At 40.4% G+C, this 20,318-nt stretch overlaps 2 protein-coding genes and 1 long non-coding RNA gene across 4 annotated transcripts; 2 read left to right on the top strand and 1 right to left on the bottom strand.

Moving 5' to 3' along the window:
• The first annotated feature begins 1,298 nt into the window (after positions 1-1,298).
• Positions 1,299-4,586, top strand: LOC115747347 (ABC transporter G family member 1-like). Its single transcript, XM_030683480.2, has 8 exons — positions 1,299-1,689; positions 1,982-2,061; positions 2,266-2,736; positions 2,827-2,913; positions 3,019-3,144; positions 3,226-3,420; positions 3,544-3,630; positions 3,737-4,586. The coding sequence occupies exons 1-8, from the start codon at positions 1,389-1,391 to the stop codon at positions 4,418-4,420; spliced, it is 2,031 nt and encodes a 676-aa protein (XP_030539340.1). The 5' UTR covers positions 1,299-1,388; the 3' UTR covers positions 4,421-4,586.
• On the bottom strand, positions 2,044-19,652 carry LOC125312881. Its single transcript, XR_007196943.1, has 3 exons — positions 19,641-19,652; positions 10,145-10,153; positions 2,044-2,173 (listed from the first exon to the last, which is right to left on the bottom strand). It is a non-coding gene; the product is annotated as an uncharacterized LOC125312881 (long non-coding RNA).
• Positions 15,011-19,319, top strand: LOC115747372 (7-deoxyloganetin glucosyltransferase-like). 2 transcript variants are annotated; one of them, XM_030683514.2, is made up of 3 exons: positions 15,011-15,565; positions 15,733-16,707; positions 19,252-19,319. In XM_030683514.2, exons 1-2 carry the CDS (start codon positions 15,040-15,042, stop codon positions 16,668-16,670), a joined length of 1,464 nt encoding a protein of 487 aa, XP_030539374.1. In that variant the 5' UTR covers positions 15,011-15,039; the 3' UTR covers positions 16,671-16,707; positions 19,252-19,319. The 2 variants fall into 2 exon arrangements, with proteins under 2 accessions (XP_030539374.1, XP_030539373.1); XM_030683513.2 differs by lacking the exon at positions 19,252-19,319 and having other exon boundaries at positions 15,733-16,900.
• Positions 19,653-20,318: the final 666 nt, after the last annotated feature.

Genomic DNA, 20,318 nt, shown 5'->3' with positions numbered 1-20,318 from the left:
TCTGATGTTTAAAGCATCGGTGGTAGTAGAACTGTCCGTCAATGTCACGTTCTCGGTAGAGTTGTTTTCAGATGTTTATTGCAGACCTGCGATTGCTTGGGCACAAGGGATCTTATGGCCATGGTGGAGAGTGGAAGACGTGATGGACCAGCAACCCATGCTGTGACTTTTGTCTCGTAGCGAATTTTCTCTTCTTCTGAACGTGTCGTTAGTTTCTATCGTCCTTTCCAGGACGAGGTAGGTTTGAGCTTTAAAGTTTGCTGGGCTGGCGTGATAGACTTTTCATGGCCATGCGTATCCGGACAGAACCAGCGTTTCCCACGTTGGTTTCTGGCGTTCAGCTTCGTGAAAGAGTCAGGTAACTGTCGTGGAAGTGATGTTGGATGTCGTCTATCGAAGGAAATAAATCGAATCTTACTAATTTCATGGAATTCGGAAAAAATAAGAAATGGACAACCACACATATATGTTTGTACAATCACGTGAATTTTACTCTTTCGCAGATCTCCTAATCAAGTAAGACGCCATTTCCGAATATTGTCTGGATTGAAACAGATTTTCAACGAGTCACAATCAACTATACAAATTATTGAGTATGAAAAATTTGGCACGACCTTCTTTTTACCTCGACAAATCAGATATTTTCTTGCGTTTCCCTGGTGGCTATCTCTCGATTCCCATGTAATAGGAACTGAGTGACAAATGAAAACGACCGCTTTTGTAAATTTATGACGATCTAGACTTAGCCTATCTACCACGTGGCTCCATTGGAATGAGTTTGCGAGGTGCTTTCCTTATCGATCACGAGAAACATGGTACGTCCTCGAAACACCAACGTGGTCCCTAAATAGGGTCCAGCGTCATTCACTTATAAATACCCTTCCTTCGTTGCTGTGTTTTCAGGATTCATAGTCTACTCATAATCAAGTAAGACGCCATTTCCGAATATTGTCTGGATTGAAACAGATTTTCAACGAGTCACAATCAACTATACAAATTATTGAGTATAAAAAATTTGGCACAACCTTCTTTTTACCTCGACAAATCAGATATTTTCTTGCGTTTCCCTGGTGGCTATCTCTCGATTCCCATGTAATAGGAACTGAGTGACAAATGAAAACGACCGCTTTTGTAAATTTATGACGATCTAGACTTAGCCTATCTACCACGTGGCTCCATTGGAATGAGTTTGCGAGGTGCTTTCCTTATCGATCACGAGAAACATGGTACGTCCTCGAAACACCAATGTGGTCCCTAAATAGGGTCCAGCGTCATTCACTTATAAATACCCTTCCTTCGTTGCAGTGTTTTCAGGATTCATAGTCTACTCATAGATCTGTTTCTTTCTGACTTACTAGGCCAGGCATTCCATAGAAACCAGCATTAGCATGGAAATAAAAGCAGCTTCTTCGATGATGAAAACGAGAATGGATACAACAAGCGCTGATGGAGATTATCAGTGCAGAGTTCATGAGGTTGAGCTCGAAACTTATGATCCTGTTGAACGGAAAGAGCCAGGAAACGATGTTACTCTGACCTGGGAGGATGTGTGGGTGATGGTGTCCAACAGGAGTAAAGGGGTGATACCGATACTTCAAGGCGTCACCGGTTATGCCCGGCCAGGAGAGCTCTTGGCCATCATGGGGCCTTCTGGTTGTGGCAAGTCCACTCTCCTTGACGTACTCGCCGGTAAAGCCATTACTAGCTCTTTCTGGCTAAGCCACTTTGCATGAGAATAAAGGAACCGTGTAAAAACATTCCTAAGATGAGAACAGACAGAAACAAGAACCTACGACTTTAGTACATGTATAGTCTGCATAGCGAATCACCAACAACAATTTATTCAGGTGTACCTCTGTCATTAACTTATTGAAAGAAAACATTCGATTTGTAAGTTTAGTTTATGTTGAAAGCCACGCTCTTGTCTGCCTAAGGGGCTTACATTTTTCATGTATTTTGACTTGTGGAACTCATATGACAGGGAGATTGAGCTCAAATACAAGGCAAACAGGAGACATTCTAGTCAATGGCCACAAACAAGCGCTGGCTTATGGAACTTCAGTAAGTGTAGAATCTGAAAATAGTTCTCTTTCATCCTCAAATCCTTCATTTCTCTGGTTTGCATGAAATAATTTGTGACTTCACATAAAAAACTGAACCTAAGTCAACTATCCTGTTTTTTTGAGTTGATCTTACAATCAATGGTGAATGATAAGGAACTGTCTTCTCATCACTCATCAGGGTTCTTTATTCTTGTGAATTCAGGCTTATGTGATGCAAGACGACGTGTTGATAACAACGCTAACTGTGAGAGAAGCTGTTTACTACACAGCTCAGCTACAATTGCCAGACGCCATGCCACTATCCGAGAAGAGGGAAAGAGCAGAAACGGCAATAAGGGAAATGGGATTGCAAGATGCCATCGACACAAGAATTGGAGGCTGGGGAACCAAAGGACTAAGTGGTGGTCAAAAGAGAAGAGTTAGCATTTGCCTGGAAATTGTCACCCGCCCGAAGCTTCTCTTCCTCGACGAACCAACCAGTGGACTTGACAGCGCAGCATCCTATTATGTCATGAGTAGAATAGCCAGCTTGGGCCAAAGAGATGGAATCAGAAGAACTATAGTCGCATCAATTCATCAGCCCAGTAGTGAAGTCTTCCAGCTTTTCCACAATCTTTGCCTTCTCTCTTCAGGCAGAACAGTGTATTTTGGACCTGCTTCTGCAGCTACGGATGTGAGCATTTACATGTATTCACTATTATGGAAGCAATTTAAAGATCTATATGTGTACTTTAGTTTGACCTCTTGCTTTCAAATGTTGCAGTTTTTCGCGTGGAATGGTTTCCCCTGCCCGACTCTCCAAAATCCATCAGATCACTTCCTGAAAACCATAAACAAGGATTTTGATGTGGTGAGAGCCTTTCTTCTTCAATAGAATGACTTCGATTCATGTACTATCTGTTGGGAAATAATTATTACTAGTAGCTATAAGAATCTTGCGACTTATCTTTGCCAGGATATTGAACAAGGTGTGCCCGGAAAAGTCTCCACAGAGGAAGTGATCAACACTCTTGTGAAATCATTCAGATCATCTCCAAAATGTCAAGAAGTTCTAGGAGAAGTAGCCAAGATTAATACACAAGTAATTGTTTCGGTAATTAGATATATTACGGCTAAGCTTCACTTAGATGCTTTAGAATAATTCCCACCGCTTTGTTCTCAGGGTCACGGAGCACCGGTGGAAAAGGGAAGCCATGCAAAATTTGTGACACAGTGTCTTGTTCTTACTAGAAGATCTTCGCTGAACATGTGCCGTGATCAAGGCTACTACTGGCTGCGTTTTGCCATTTATATAACTGTGGCCTGCGGTCTGGGAACCGTATACTGCAACATTGGATATACTTATGGCTCAATTCAGGTATATGCTAAGTAGAGGAACATATTTGTACTCTGCAAATGGAGGGGAAAACCGAAGTATACAATTAGTGTTTAATCGCCGGGAAGACAAGAATTCACAAACTTTTGTCATTGACATTTACAGGCTAGAGGATCGCTCCTAGTTTTCGTTGCTTCATTCCTGACATTCATGGCGATCGGTGGCTTTCCTTCTTTCGTGGAGGACATGAAGGTCCTACTCTTGACTTGAAATGAAGCTCATCAATATCTATGGATAAACACCCCCTTCAACTAATACTTCTTTTCCCATCTCAATCCTTGGCCGTGAACTGTTTCAGGTATTTGCGCGAGAAAGATTAAACGGGCACTATGGAACTGGGGCATTCGTGATCGCGAACACGCTGTCCTCCATACCGTATTTGTTGCTGATCTCCCTGATCCCTGGAGCGATTGCATACTATCTCACGGGACTCCAGAGAGATTGGGAACACTTCTTGTACTTCGCCGCGGTGTTGTTCACTTGCATGCTGTTGGTGGAGAGCCTGATGATGATGGTGGCGAGCATCGTCCCGAGCTACCTGATGGGCATCATCACGGGGGCGGGAATCCAGGCGCTAATGATCTTAGGAGGAGGATTCTTCAGACTACCGAATGATCTGCCGCCTCTATTTTGGAAATACCCTTTGTATTACATTGCCTTTCACAGATATTCTTATGAGGGATTGTTCAAGAACGAGTTCGAGGGACTGAGATTTCCTAGTCAAGCTGATACCAAGACATCTTTCATCAGTGGCGAGCAGGTCCTGACAGAGTTATGGCAGATGGACATGGAGTATTCTAAGTGGGTTGATCTTGTAGTTTTGGTTGGGATGGTGATTTTGTATAGAGTCTTGTTCTCGGCCATTGTCAAGGGCAGCGAAGTGGTCAAGCCTGCCTTGGTCGCTTGCATGTCCTTAACTCCCGATCAAACCAAACAGGTCTTGGTGAATCCTTCTGATAACTCTGTACGCGGTGGTGGCTAGTTGATTACCAGCATGATAATAAGTGATTAGTAGGGTTGCTAATCCCCTAGGAAGGTACGAGAGGAAAGCATGAGATTGTGTTGATTCCATAGGGAACTAACTATGTAAATGTTATGCACGAAAGCCAAATGTGGGTTAATGGCTCTTTGATGCATTACTATCCCCACAAGTTAGTGTTACAGAATGAGATTGAGAGTTGTGACATGACGCCTGGCAATTTTAAGGGGTTTTCATTTTTCTTTTTTGGCTGAAAATCGCTCTGTCTGTTTGAAGAAAAACTGTTTCTGAAAAATATTTTTCGATTTTTTGGTATTTTAATAATGGAAAACGTCCTCAATGGTAGTGAGTGCCATTTGGGCCCGTGGGCCCGGAACCGGCCCGGAACCGGCCCGTTGACCGGCCCGGAACCGGCCCGTTGACCGGCCCGGAACCGGCCCGTTGACCGGGCCCACGGTTCCGGAAACGCGGAACCGGCCCGGAACCGGGCGGTTCCGGGCCGGTTCCGAACCGCAAAAAAAAAAAAAATGGTGGGCCCGGGCGAGAGAGCCGTTGGGCTCTCTGCCCCGGGCCCACCCCCCCCGCGGCCGCCCGCTTTGGGCCGTTGCTTTTCTTTTTTTTTAAAAAAAAAAAAAAAAAATGATTCTTGCCTATAAATACATATGCTTCCCCTTTCATTTTTGTCACAAATTCTCCCGAACAATCTCTCGAATTCTCTCAAATCCTCTCAAATCGTTCAAATTCTCCCAATTCTCTCAATCCCGATCAATTCTCTCAAAAAATGGCAAGTGGAAGCGGAAATGCGACAAGGGCAAGATGGCTATGGGAGATTCCGACTATCCCTTTCATGAATACGATCCTCGTGAGTATGCAAGTTGGGAAGACGACGACGATAATATCAACTATGTCCCGATTCCGAACGTCGAGCACATCCCAACACAAGAAAGTCTTCATCCTCCCACCGGTGTCGAAGAAACGTCAACGGCAAATGAGCCGGAACGGAAGGGCCGAGATAATACATCGGACTTGTGGCTACACTTCGACAAGGTACGTGATGAAGTCGAAGGTAAGTATAATGTAAAATGTAAATATTGTTCGCAAACTTATAAATTCACGAAAGGAGACGGTTACGGAACATTCCGTCGGCATTTGACGAAAAAACATCCAACGCAAGCGGGGATCGACAATACGCAACAACAAATTTCCGGGTACGCCACTTCTAAGCCTCATCCTTTATTTCGTTTCACTTGAAGCACTTTATAAACAAACATTAGGTGAATATGTTGCCCTTGATCATGCTCCGTTTAATACTTGGTGAAAATTTTAATATGAAATATTTGATAAATCTTTGCGTTGGTTCATAAGCGCCAACTATTCCAAAAAATACTCTTAAACGGGAAGTTTTTCATCTTTATAAAAAAGGAAAAAAATCTTTAGCAAAATTTTTTGCGGAATTCAATGGACGTGTGCATATAGGTAGCGATATTTGGAGTGATCCTTGGCAAATTCATTCTTATATGGGTGTCACGTGTCATTGGATAGATGACAATTGGATGATTCAAAAAAGACTTATTGCATTCCGAGTTTTTGATGAAAGCCATTCGGCTCATAATATTTATAGAATAATTAGGCAAGTTTTAGAAGAATATAATTTAATAAATAAAGTATTTTCAATTGGTTTTGATAATGCCGCCGCAAATACCGCTTCTATTCCCGAATTAGAAAATATTTGCAAACCCACTTTTGGCGGACAATTTTTTCACATTAGATGTGCTTGTCATGTTTTAAATTTATGTGTACAAAATGGTTTACGAACTCTTGACACTTCTCTCGCCCCAATAAAAAGTGCAATTAAATTTTTATGGAGTCGTCCCCAATGTATGAAATCATGGGGAAAATTTTGTAAACAAAATGGGAGAAGGCCAAGAAGATTTCCAAAAGATATTCCGACTCGTTGGAATTCTACGTACGAGTTGCTTCGGCAAACTTTTGAATATAAAGATTTATTATGTATGTTTATTTCACAAAATATTCCCGAAATTACTTTACTTCCTCAACATTGGGACGTTTGCAAGAAAATTTTAGATATTTTGAAAATTTTTAATGATGCTACTAAGACTTTATCTGGTATTTATTATCCTACAACGCATTTATTTTTAATAGAGTGTGTTAATATTAGTAGTGTTTTTAGTGAATATGAAAAAGATACCGAATTAGGTCAAACTATTTTAGTAATGCGAGAAAAATGGTTGCATTATTATTTGCAAATTCCTCTTGTCTATTTAGTTGGTATTGTTTTTGATCCACGTATTAAATTAGACGGTTTACAAGATTATTTGAATGTGTATTATCATGATTGTTTACATTTGGATGATTCAATAGATATTTTAAATATATTAGGACATGTTAAAGAATCTATAGTAGCATTATATGGAGAATTTTGTAGTAGATATGGTTTAAGTGATTACGGATCTTTACAATCTACGCCTCACGTAGCGAAGGTGGTAGTTCACTTAGTAGAGGGTATAATATGCTTAAGAGTAGGCAAAAAAAACAAAAAAGGGCAACGGGTAATATTTCTGAATTAGAAAAATATTTAACCACTCAATTTGAGTTTCGTGATGCAGATACATAGTACAGATTTCGAAATCCTGAAGTGGTGGAAGAGTCACCAAATCGAGTATCCAGTTCTCGCCCTCATCGCTCGTCAAATATTAGCAACCCCTTCTTCAACGGTTGCGGTTGAACAAGCATTTAGTTCCGGAGGATTAATTTTGGACTCTCGCCGTTCAAGATTAAGCCCGGACTCGTGGAAGCTCAAGCTTGTGTCGGCGATTGGACGAGGGCGAAATATTGACACCAAGAGTTAGATCGTGAACACGAATTTTTTAGCGATGATGTTGGAGATACCACCGCCACGGGTACCACAACGGGTAGCGACGATTGACGATGAGGTAAGTTGGGGTTCTCAAAGGTAAAAAAGAACTACATGGGCTTTGATTCTTCTATCCCCAAGAAGATATGTAGGTCGCTTAATGATAATTCATTAAGTTCAAGCCCATTCCTTCTTTTTTTTTTTTCCCATATTTTATTACAATGTACAATTTAATTGTATTTTATAATTTATAATTTATTATATTTATTTTATTATTTATTATTTTAAAAATTATTATTAAAAATGAATCGGAATGAACCGGCGGTTCCGAACCGGAACCGCCGGTTCCGAAGCGGAACCGGAACCGGCCCGGAACCGCCGGTTCCGGTTCGAAACCTGAACCGGCGGTTCCACCGAACCGGCCGCGTCTACTCAATGGACAACAAAAGGCATAAATTAAGCATATATATGTGTGGTTGTCTCCAATCAACAAAGCAACCTTCCATCGATCTACGTCCTTGTCTCGATCTCTTGAGAACGTTCTCGATGGAAGTTTACTTTGTTGATTGGAGACGGCATGTATCGGCAAGGAAAATAACCAAAAAAGTCTTTTAGATCTATTGTACAGAAATCAAATTAGATCTAAATTTTTTTAATTCGGTTAATTGACTTTTAAACCTTATCACAATTGCCAATGTAGTCCTTAGCATGGCACGCGGACAGTTTTTGCAATTTTTTTAACATTGTCGATAATCCTTTTTTTTCTGGTTTTTTTTTAATTCATTTTCATTGTGATTGGGGAGGGGTTGCAGCTTTTGCCTAGGCCCTCCAAGAGCTAGGCGAGGGCCGTCTTGTCCACAGCCGGCGAGTGTCCCAGCAACCCTTGCCGGCCACAATAGGAAAAGAAATGAGAGGAAAGCAAAAAGAAAATCAAAATCAAAAAATTAATTTTTTTTTTTGTAAAAATTGTCCACGCTAATGCCCGGCATCATCACTGTCGGCGTCGATGTCAGCGATTTAAAAAAAAAAATTGAAATGATTATATTGACAATTTTTTACAATATATCTAAGATTTTTTTCTAGTAATTATCCCGATTTCGGCACCATCGGTAGGGGTGAGCATGGTTCCAAGGTAGAACCGAGAACCCGGAACCGGAACCCGTAGGATCCGGTCTAGTTTCGGGTTCCAAGGTATGTAGGGTAGGTTCTAGATTCAAAAAATTAAAGAACATGTTCTAATGGGTAGGTTCCAGGTTCCACTACCCGGAACGTGAAACCCGGATCCTACATCCCGAAATAAATTTTTATATTTTTCTTGGTATGTGTTATTGCACGATCCCGCAATGTTCTATTGCGTCCGATACTAAATGTATAATCTGGAGCCAAACAAACTTTTAGGTTTTAGGTTCCAAAAAATAATAAACGTGTTCTAATGGATTGGTTTCAGTTCTAAATGTAATATGTACGGAACCTAAAACCATTCACCTCTACTTTCTCTTAGATGTTGTACTGTTCATTCTTATTTTAGTTAACTAAAAATGAAAAAAAAAAAATTGATAAGTTCTCGGGTACCCTGGAACCGACCCTAGAACCTGTGACGGGGTAGGTTTCGGGTTCCAAGGTATGACGTGTAGGTTCCAGGTTTTAAAAAATGAGGAACCTGTTTCGATAGGTAGGTTTCGGGTTTTAGGTAGAACCTGTAAGAAACCTGGAACCGCTCACCCCTAACCATCAGAGACTTGGTGAATTCGCCTCAACGTATCAACCAGGATTTAACTTTGAGTTTGGGCCATGTAGCATGTGCAATTAGGCCCATTTCATTCCACTTCTTGTTCAACCCGAGTTCCAAACTTGCCCTTTCTTTTCGAAATTCACCGCTTGCCGAGGCCAAATTTGTAACAAGATGAAGAAGAAGGAGAAGATTTTCTATATATTACTGGAATTACAATTGTATGTCTACATTTATAATACAAAAGGTGTATATAAAAAAGGAAAGAATAATAAGATCAATTTAAATCAATTTTCGATTCACAATTCATCCCGGAATATCATGATTGATTCCTTGTAATCTGCTGCCTTTCCATGATTGACCGGGATTGGCAATCAATCCGCATATCTGTCAACAAAATTTCCATCGATAAATCTGACTGTTCAAGTAGCATTATTGGCTTATAAAAAGAGTCAGAGGCTCATAAACTTCTTCCACGCACACAACACACAGAGAAAGATAGAGATGGATTATCCTCGAGCAAAAGAGAAGCCTCATGCAGTATGCATCCCATACCCAACAGAGAGCCACGTCAACCCCATGATCAAACTAGCCAAGCTCCTTCACCACAGAGGGGGGCTTCCACATCACCTTCGTCAACACCGAATACAACCACCGGCGCTTGCTCCGGTCGCCGCTCCCTCGACGGGCTGCCCCATTTCCGCTTTGCCTCGATCCCCGACAGCCTCCTGCCTTCGGACGGCGACTCCACCCGGGACATCCCCTCGGTCTGCGCTTCTATAAATGAACACGGGCTACTGTCGTTCAAGAGCCTTCTCGTCGAGCTCCGAGAACAGTCCAAAGACGGTGTCGTGCCTCCGGTCACGTGTATCGTGTCTGACGGCGTGATGACGTTCACTGTGGATGCTGCCGAGGAGATGAAGATTCCTGAAGTTGTGTTTTGGACGCCCAGTGCTTGTGGGCTGCTTGGTTACACTATGTATCGGCGTCTTGTCAAGGATGGCTTTACGCTCGTGAAAGGCACGCACTTCATACTATATTTGTCCAAGGAGGGCAACAAGGTGCTAGGGTACAAAGTGACAGAAAAATAGTAGTTCACGAAAACATACAAGTGGCCGTACACTATTTTTGTCTCCGAACTAGACATGGCCACGGATCATTAACCGCCGGTTCCGGTTCGTGGCCATGCTTAAACAAGAATCGACCCTTGAAGGGGTGGTCTCGGTTCCTGTTCGGAACAGCCGGTTTAAGGACCGGTTTTGGTTCGGCCCAATTTTGGGCTGTTGGGGGAGGGGGGGAAGAGAGCACGTTGGCTCTTTTCCTTTTTTTTTTTTTTTTTACGGTTCGGAATCAGCTCGGAACCGCCCGGAACAAACCGTAACTAGCTCGTGAGGGGCCGGGCTGGTTCTGGGCCCAAACTGGCCCGCGGCCATGTCTAGTCCGAACAACGAAAAGACAGAGCTCATATAATTCACAACAACACAGAGATATATGAACACTTACAATTTTGTATATAAATCCTACGTACGGTTTGAACCCCTATTGTTCTCAGTTTTTCGGGTGAAGGAAATCATAGTTTACATAAATATTCGTTTTTCTCAGTGATTACTTTCATTTGGTTGACTAATAAACATTTGCACTTCAAAGTAATGTAAATAGATATTGATTAAACTAAACAAAACATACGACTACTATTGTTTTTCTTCCGATAAATTAAGTCGATATATACTTGAGAAATAGCAGACCTACAAGACCAATGTCATTTTAAGAAGATGCAGTATGTATTTGTTTTGAAAAAAGGTTACTAATTACGCCTTCCAGCGCGCTTGAACGATCAACTCCGAGGACGATTTTTCCCCTCTCGTCTATGGATTTATAGGACATCCAATATCCCTAACAACAGACTATTCTCCAATCTCCGAATAAGTCCCCGAAGACTTTACTAGTTTACTAATTTTCTGACACTGGTGTCTATAGACATTCAATAAGCTTTTGCAATGTCGATTTGGAAAAATGAGAAATAAAATAAGTCTTGCTCGCAACATTCCGAACCCACTCAATCTCGAATCGAACCAAGCAACTTTATTCCTTGTGTCGAGGCAGTAAACCTTGTTCCAAAACATTAGACAATGTTAAATCTTTGAACTATCTTCCAATGTAATACGTCACGCTAATCATCAACAAAAAGATGTTTCGTCCAATTCAGAAAGCTCAAAAGGAGATTAGGAACTTTTGCTGCAGATGTCTAGAACAAAGGAAGAATGACCTAGTATTCTTGGCTCATTGAGTGCCGCATGGGCTTGTTCCCGGCTATGAAACTGTCAGCCCGTGACAATAGTGATGAACACATATAAGGTACGGAACACAATCGTATTCTGAACCTTTTATTTGATAGAATCAATGAATTATTTTCGAAAAGTCTATTAGGTCATTTTGAAGAGAAATACTACAAACGCATGGTTGCAACAATGGAGAAGTAGCCCACGACGCAAAGTACGCGCCAAGTATCCGTTGGCTTAACCTCGAGATATGAACATGGACACAAATTAAGACTGATAAAGCTCAAAGCATGAGGCACGTCACAGGTCTCGTCAAAGTCAAGGTCAAAGCTGAGTAGGCGTGAGACTACCCAATTTTAAGCCAACGAACATCTGACACGTGGGAGATGTTCGAAGCAATGTTGTCAAAGTTCAAGGAGAATGGGTCATTTGCTTGTCCGTGGTAAATGATTTTTACAGAACTTATCAAGTGGGACACAGGGTATGTACACACGCGTCGTTAATTATGTACAAAAGAATTTAACCAAGGAATGTCATATAGAAAGACTCTTTCGGTCCGACTTAAATTCGGCCTAATTTACCCGTTTAACACCTCTACAACAGAGCATCACGGGGGTGTTCGCCCTTCCTTGTGCATAATCGAACTCGCGGACCTACATATTTTGATTTTCGCATGCCATTTAACCTCTAGGTGATGAGTTAATTTTCAGATAATATCTACAATTTCAAGTTTTCCATTGACTTAAAAAAAGATTGGTGGGCTACTCTTGTCCACTGATTGAACTGACCCATGTCGATCAATTAATAAATTGCTCCATGGAGAATTTAAGTTAGATGTTAGATAGACATTTGCCACAGTCTGTTTTTTTTTTTTATATGTACTGCTTTGGATGAAAAGACGATATTAAACATACGAAATTTAATTGTGATATCTAATTACTAATAGGACACCGCCTTGAAAGAAGATGTTGCACATTCTAACCAAAAGAAGGGTTGCTAAGTAAATTGATGGAGTGTTTACTTTTAATTCAATCGAAACTCCAAGCGAGCAGAGGAAACTAGATGTTGAGGTGCGAAAGCCTTTTGCATTTGTGCCAATTTAGTTTATTTGACTGGTCGGCACCGATGTAAATAATTTTTAAACATAATTCCATAATATTTTTTCCTATTTTCTTTTCTTTTTTTTTTCTCTCTTTGTTTTCTCTTACTTTTTGCTGTGGCTGGAGAGCTAAGGCTGGCGGGGGCCACCAGAGCTTGCCAGCCGCAGGATGGGGCTTCACGGCTCTTGCCCACGGTTGGCGATCATGGCTGCCCACGGTGACCGCGAAGCCTCACCTCCCCTAGCTCACTGGCCATGGTGGAAAGAAAGAGACAATAAAGAGGAAAAACAAAGAAAAAATATATTTTTAAATAGTATTAAAAATTATTCACGTTAGTGCCGGCCGGTCAAATGGACTGAATTTATATAAATGTAAAAGGTTTAGAACTCGATGGACAAAAAAAAAGTTTAGGATTGAATTAGCACAATTGCAATAATTTTAGGATTTTTTAATAATTTTCTTTAATTTTACATAGCTTCATCCATCATTAATTAATCTGTCTGATAGAATTGAATAATCCCTAAAGTTTGATAAAGATTCCCAAATTACACAGTCATTCCCTTTCAAGGTTCCAATAAAATGAGAAATGCATCGCTAATCGCAAGACTGGTCCACAATGGGCCGAACCACGCAAGGGGTAAAAATGCATGGACCCATCTAATTAGTGGGGTCTCCGGGATGATTGTCTTTTACAAAGACAAAGGAAACTAAAAGGAAAAAAAAGAAGAAAAATTTCAAGACACTAGCTCAATTCATCCCTCTTTGGCTATTTCGCCACCAATCGTGTTTATCTTTGACACGAGGATCTCAACTAAGGGCATAACTTCCTCACATAGTCATGCACTCAACTTTTCGCATTGTGATTTGAGATCTCTCCACGATTTGAGATCTTCGGAAGCACATGACAATTTTGAAATAGAATTTTTGTTTTAGAAATTCGTTTGATTACGTAATTTTATTTTATTTTATTTTATAAGTAATTTTAAAACTACTTGAAAAAGTAAAAAGAAAAATTATTTATTTTCAGAAGTAGAAAAATCAGTAAAAGTTGAAAAATCAAGCAAAGGCACTTACATGGGATGAAGCGAGCCACCTTGGAGAACCGCGCCTTTAATTTCTCCTTTGTCGCGCTCCCAGCAATGGTGACGAATTGGTGAGTACTAAACAAGGAAATTTTGATTTTAAAATTGTCCACTACAAGGACCGATTGAAGAGTATTGGAAATTGCAGTTTTTTTTTATTTTATTTCGTTTCTTGATAAGTGTGTTATGATGATATTTAACTTGATCTTTTTGTTTGCATCCTTTTGTAGGCAATGGCATTAGTCGGCTGATTGTGTCTTCATATGCCAACTTGGAAGCGCACTGATCAAACCCAGAATGGCCAGCTTTGTGGATTTTGGCACTATATAATTTGATGTATAGGATTATAGGTCAATCATTTCAAGACGTTCGCCTAAGAAAATATATATATTTTTGCCGGCTTCTTATATATATATTGGTAAATATCCATATCAGGCTATTATCTTATAGATTTTTTTTTTCTGTGGAGTACATTAGATAGCGTATCTAAAACAAAGAGCCTTTTGTTATGTTTCGATTGGCAAAGAGTTCGTCGTTCTTGCCGACGATCGTGGAATGGACACATCGTGACTTAGATAGTATCTCCATAGCGACGGTGGAGACACGTGTCAAAATGAATGATTCGTTCAAAATATTGATCATATCTATGCCCAGATAAGGGGGGGACGGCATATGGTCCCTACACAGTGACTAAGATCCCATTGTGGACATAATTTGAGATTTTTTTGTGTGGTATTTGCCTTTTTATTACACATGTATTTCAAACCCTTTTTATAAATGGAGAGAGTTATTACTGGCCTTGTGAGGAGTGTGCATAAACTAATCAAAAGGAGGAGTTAGCGAAAGTATGCATAAGCACATTAAACCATAGTCACCTGATGATGTTTCTCTGGCCATAAAAAGCATGTTCGCAGCAACCAATTCGAAGGAGGGAAAGTGGGAGTGGCTCTCAATCAACTCCTGAAGCCACGCATCCATTCTCATACAGTTGGGTTTCTGGTTTTGCCCGACTACATTTGGGTCAAGCCAGGTTGTTTCTGTCCAAGGGCGAAATAGGAGAATGTGTTCTGTAGTTTCCACCTCTAGATTGCACAGAGAGCATAATGGTTGAGACATAATCTTACGTTTGTACAGATTTTCCTTTGTGGGTGGGGCATTCTGGCATGTGTTCCATAGGAAAATTCTGATCTTGGGAGGAATTTTTGCTCTCCAGATTCTATTCCATAATCTACGGGTTGGTTGAAAGGAGGTCGAGGCTTGATCTGCTGTGGGTTTCGGTTCGACAAGGTCAGGAGTTGGAACGCGCCCAGGAGAACCAAAAAGAATGACAAAAGAGTGAAAAAAAAGAAAAGAAAAGGACGGCCGTTGGATCTGCCACTTTCATTTTCACGACTCTCGTCTGTTCTCTTCTTGTTGTACGAGAATGAATAAAACAAAAGAGTGGACTTGTTTTACGAGCTAAAGCGACATATACGTGAAATGAAAACGCATCAACTTTTATCCTATCTTCTGCAATTCTGTAGAGAGAGAGAGAGAGAGAGAGAGAGAGAGAGAGAGATGGGTTCGGCCGCAAGAGATAAGCCTCATGCAGTGGTCATCCCCTTCCCGGCACAGGGTCACATAAACCCTATTCTGCAGCTCGCCAAGATCCTCCTCCACCGCGGCTTCCACATCACGTTCGTGCACACCGAGTACAATCACAAGCGCTTGCTCAAGTCCAGAGGCCCGACCTCCCTCCATGGCTTGCCTAGTTTTCGCTTCGAAACGATCCCCGATGGCCTCCCCGCGAGCGCTTCTGATGATGACGTCACTCAACACATACCTTCTCTCTGTGAATCCACTTCCAAGAATTGCTTGGCTCCATTTGTGAACCTCCTCGGGAGGCTCAACGACAGGTCTGTTGATGATGCCGAGGTTCCAAAGGTGAGCTGTGTGATCGCGGACGGCGCCATGTCGTTTGCGCTCGATGCTGCGGAGAAGATTGGAGTGCCTGGTGTGCTGTTCTGGACTCCCAGCGGTTGTGGGGCTTTGGCGTATACTCAGTACCGTATGCTCCGAGAAAAAGGGCTGTTCCCTCTTAAAGGTTAGAGAAGTCTAGGATTTTCTTTACTATCTGTATGTCTTAAGTTTAAAACGCCGTATAAATTCCCTGTCTGCATGAAAAAGGGTGTCAAAACACTTTTTAGATGGCTTTATTTGGTTAATTGTTATTGTTCTTGTTGTGTTTTTTATCCGTGTGTTTCGATGCAGATGCAAGTTATCTGACAAATGGCTTCTTAGACACCAACATAGACTGGATTCCTGGTATGAAAAACATTCGTCTGCGAGATCTTCCCAGCTTCATTAGGACAACTGATGCTAACGATGTCATGGTCAACTACATCATGAGAGAAATTGAAAGAACGCACAAGGCCTCAGCAGTCATCCTCAACACATTCCATTGCTTAGAAAAGGATGTTCTAATGGCTTTCTCTTCCATATATCCGAATCTTTACACAATCGGTCCGATCCACTTACTTCTCAATAAAATCGAAGACGGCGACTCATGTTGCGTAGGCTCAAATTTGTGGAAAGAAGATCCTGCTTGTTTAGGGTGGCTAGATTCGCAAGAACCCGATTCGGTGTTGTACATAAATTTTGGGAGCATTGCCGTGATAACGAGGGAGCAACTCATCGAGTTTGCATGGGGACTGGCTAACAGCAAAAAACCCTTCTTGTGGATAACAAGGCCCGACCTTGTTGCGGGTGACACAGCGGTTCTGCCCTCGGAGTTCCTAGCGGAAACGAAGGGAAGAGGAATGCTCGCGGGTTGGTGCCCACAAGAGCAAGTGTTGAGGCATCATTCGGTCGGCGGATTCCTGACGCATTGCGGGTGGAATTCAATGCTAGAGAGCATCTGCGGCGGAGTGCCAGTTCTGTGTTGGCCGTTCTTTGCAGAGCAGCAGACGAACTGCTTTTATAGCGAGAGCGAATGGGGAATCGGGATGGAGATCGATAACGATGTGAAACGAGACGAGGTCGAGAAGCTTGTGAGGGAGTTGATGGATGGAGAGAAAGGCAAAGCGATGAAGAAGAAGGCCATGGAGTGGAAGAAGAAGGCTGAGGAAGCCACTGAGCCTGGTGGGTCTTCTTATGAAAACTTGGAGACGCTTTTGTCCCGAGTTCTTCTAAAGAAGCTGAACGATTGAAAAATGGAAGATGGTCCTACGTCAACACAAGAAGATTATCTTGTAATTTTAGCTAAGTGACCACTTGACGTGGACATTATACCTCTTTTGCAATAATCGTTGCACATCATGCATTGGCGGAAACTTCGATCCTCTTGCTCTGTGCATGAGACAAAGATGGACGAAGGGATGTAATTGAAATTTGGAATGGTTTTATATCCACGATTTGTCTGAACTTTCATATCCATCATCATAAATTTAGATGAGTGGTCAATTTTTTATTTATTCAATTATCTTTGGTAGTCGAGGTGAGATGTGTATCTGATGGATTACACATGCCGAAAAACCACTCTAAGGGTAACTTAGTGACGAGCATTTCTGTGCTTTTGGCTGAGATTTCGAAGGTTGTGGATTCAATTTCGACAAATTTGTATTTATGTGGGGTTGTAATTGTCGATTTCTGCTGTATCTCCTCCAATTAGACGGCTAAATTACGATCATATTTCTAGGATGTGAAATAAATTCTGGCTGTTTAGAACGATTCCGATTTGAAAAAGTGATTTCTATTAGAATTATTTTTTCTGATTATGTTCTTTGGATGAGTTTTAGAGAATCAGAACATGTTTGGCGACTGAACAAAATTTCTATTCCTAGAACCAAAATGCGTTTAGTAGTTGCACAAAATCTTTATTCCCAAAAATAATTTCTCTTATCAATTTTTGTCATATAAGTCAAATAATTATGTAGTTACTTTGTGAAATTTCATCCTACATTTCGAATAAATTGAAAATTAATTGATATTGATTCTTTTATATAATATATTGCATATGATAATTTTTTGTGTTGTTCCATCTAATTGTCGTGTCATAACGAGTTATTTTAAGATAAAAAAATGATAGACCATGTCGGGTTAGTATGCGATTTCAGATTAGCTCGGGCCCTCGCAAGCCTATACCAGGAATATCAAATTTGATCTTAGTGTTATCGATGACATGTGTTTGTGTATATGCAAATGGAGTTGCCATCAGTCTTTGTGGAATGTAGATCGGGAACCTTATCGAACGATAGGGAAAAACCATTCGATTCTACGCAATTAGAGAAATCTAAGGTCCGGGGACTTGGTTCGGTTGGCGTTTCCACCGATGCCCTTTCGGTATCGAAGTTGAGTATTTTTTTCAACGTATTTCATGCAAATATTTAATTCATTTTTAAAGTTGTGAGGTAAGCTAATGCTAGGTGTTCACACAAGTTATTTTTGTCTTTTTTCAAATTTTCTAAATCTAGACTAAGCATAAAGTACTTGAACCTAGGCAAATCACAACCAATGAAATCAAGTGCGCAATTAAGGAATTATGACATTGATAAATTACATCATAAAATCCTAATGTTGCCCTAAGGGCTTAGAGAAACGTGGTTCGGGTTTAATTTCAAAGGTATTTATGATTTTCCTAAAAAAGATAAAATCTATGGAATCTAGGCCCAAATTTATGAAAATGAGGTCAAACTAGCTTAATATAAGTTCTTCTATTTTTAGGGATTTACTGAATTTGTATTTATTTTTAAGAATGTTTTTTTGAATTTATTTTATTTTATTTTATTTTTTTATCTTGTATATTTTTCTTTGAAAATACGACGTCGTTATGTTTTAGGTCGAGTGAAAAGTGATGAGAGAACTAAAAGTAAAAAGTGAGAGATGTGGAATTTCATTCTATTTTGTGATTATCAAAAGTGATTTTTTTTCCAAAAACAATTTTTTTTGTTCTTATTTTTGCTCCAAAACTATTTCCGGAAACAAAATCAGAATCGAGGTAACATCACCGGACCTAGAACTGACTTATATCTCCACCGCATTTGTGATGGCATTATCATCATAAGTTGTCCCGGAACAGAAGCTAATTCCAGGCCAATCTAGAAACTAAACACCAACGGGATACGCGATACTATCTTGCCGACATGCATACCAATGTTTAACTCATGACGCTTTTTTATTTAATGTAATTGCAGTCAAGGTTGTTAAATATGTCTTGAATTTTATGTACCCGGTCCGGTTCATCACTCGACCCGACATATTTTTGTGCGGCCCAAAAGTGGAGAAAAAAATTGAGAATTAGTTCGTGATGCGGAGAGTTGGGCCAATAGGCCCAACTCTTAATACTACGGCTAGGGTTTTTTCGTTGGCATTGAGGATTTTCCTTATGTGAGAGACTAGTGAGCCGTGTGTTTTTTGTTCGATCGATAAAACCGACTTACGTAATCTGTACTCTTTTTTATTATAGTGGAATCTTGTTTTGCCTCACCTGTAGACGTAGATCACCTTGATCGAACCACGTAAATCCTTGTGTTCTGTGTTCGCTTTCGCATTTGTTACAACAAAGGTAATTCCTTGATTATCCCTTAAAGACAATATATCTGAAAATCACAGCTACAAATCATATTGAAGAAAACTTACCAAATCAAACGTTTAAGCTGAATAATTGAATATTTCGTGAAGAACTCCCGGCCTTAAAATTTTTCATATGCAATCTAGAATCATTTACATTATCCTTTTTATTCCAAGAAACAAAATCGAGAGAACCAAAATCGTTACCATGCAAGCCCTTAATGTCGCCTTTCTTTCATTATAGAGCCTCGTCCTTTCGGTTCTGCATGCATCCCAATAAAAATATATGTAAGGGGAAAAAGTAGATCATGAAAGTGTTGGACGGGGCGCCAAAAGTAATTGGATGTAATCTCTCTCTCATGTAAGGACGTTCTAAGTACAGTCAATCAATGATTGAGGAACCCTTTGTTCTTTGTGGACTCCGCAGATGCGTGGTAGATACACTTGTCAACAAGAATTGAGTTTGTAAAAAACAGGCTGTTGAATTCAATGAGGATGGTCACTTATTCAACTCAACCTTTGAATAAAGGATTATCATATCTTATGTATAATGAAACAACGGTCACGATTTCATTACTAAATTTCACAGGTTGTTGGAAAGTAGAACAGACTTTTGAAGTGATTAACACGAGGCGACTAGTTAATCTAAATATTTCCTTGCTGTTATTCTAATCGAGTTGTTTCATTAGAATAAGAACATGTGCGGATAGGCTAAAACCCATTTCAAAGATGTACAACGGCTATGTAATCGACGTTTTTTACTTTAATTTGCGCGTGCAAAATTGCCTACCAAGAATTGATGGATAAGTTTGGACTTCGAAATCAATGAAAAAGATGGAGTCCGGATGCGTATGTTCCTAATAATACATTGTGCTATCAAGATTAAGCTTGTTAATATCGCTATTAAGGATGGGATTGGCCCATTCAACCCAAAATTTCCTTAATTCACTTATAGAGAGAGAAGAAATAACCTTATCTATCTATGGCCTTCTTCATATCCGCTGCCGTAAAAACCTTCAATTGGCCGTAAGTTTTTCAAACTACGTGCTTGCATGGTCATTTTTTAAGAGTAAATTCTGTTGTAATCAAGGGGACGGTTGTTAAGTTATTCCAAATTAGTTGTGAAAAGAGCTGGTGATTGATTTATAAGTGTGAGGAAAATCTCATCATTTGAGCTAATTTTTAGGACTTTTAACGCTTTTTCCATTGTCAATATGTAATTGATCATGATGGAAGTGTGTCACTTAATGACCATGAACAATTTTTTGACCCGCGCCCCCCCAAAAAAA

The sequence above is a fragment of the Rhodamnia argentea genome, chromosome 11, assembly GCF_020921035.1.
Source record: "Rhodamnia argentea isolate NSW1041297 chromosome 11, ASM2092103v1, whole genome shotgun sequence".
Lineage (NCBI taxonomy): Eukaryota > Viridiplantae > Streptophyta > Magnoliopsida > Myrtales > Myrtaceae > Rhodamnia > Rhodamnia argentea.
Note: the sequence above shows the minus strand (reverse complement) of the source record. Positions and strands in the feature narration are given on the sequence as shown.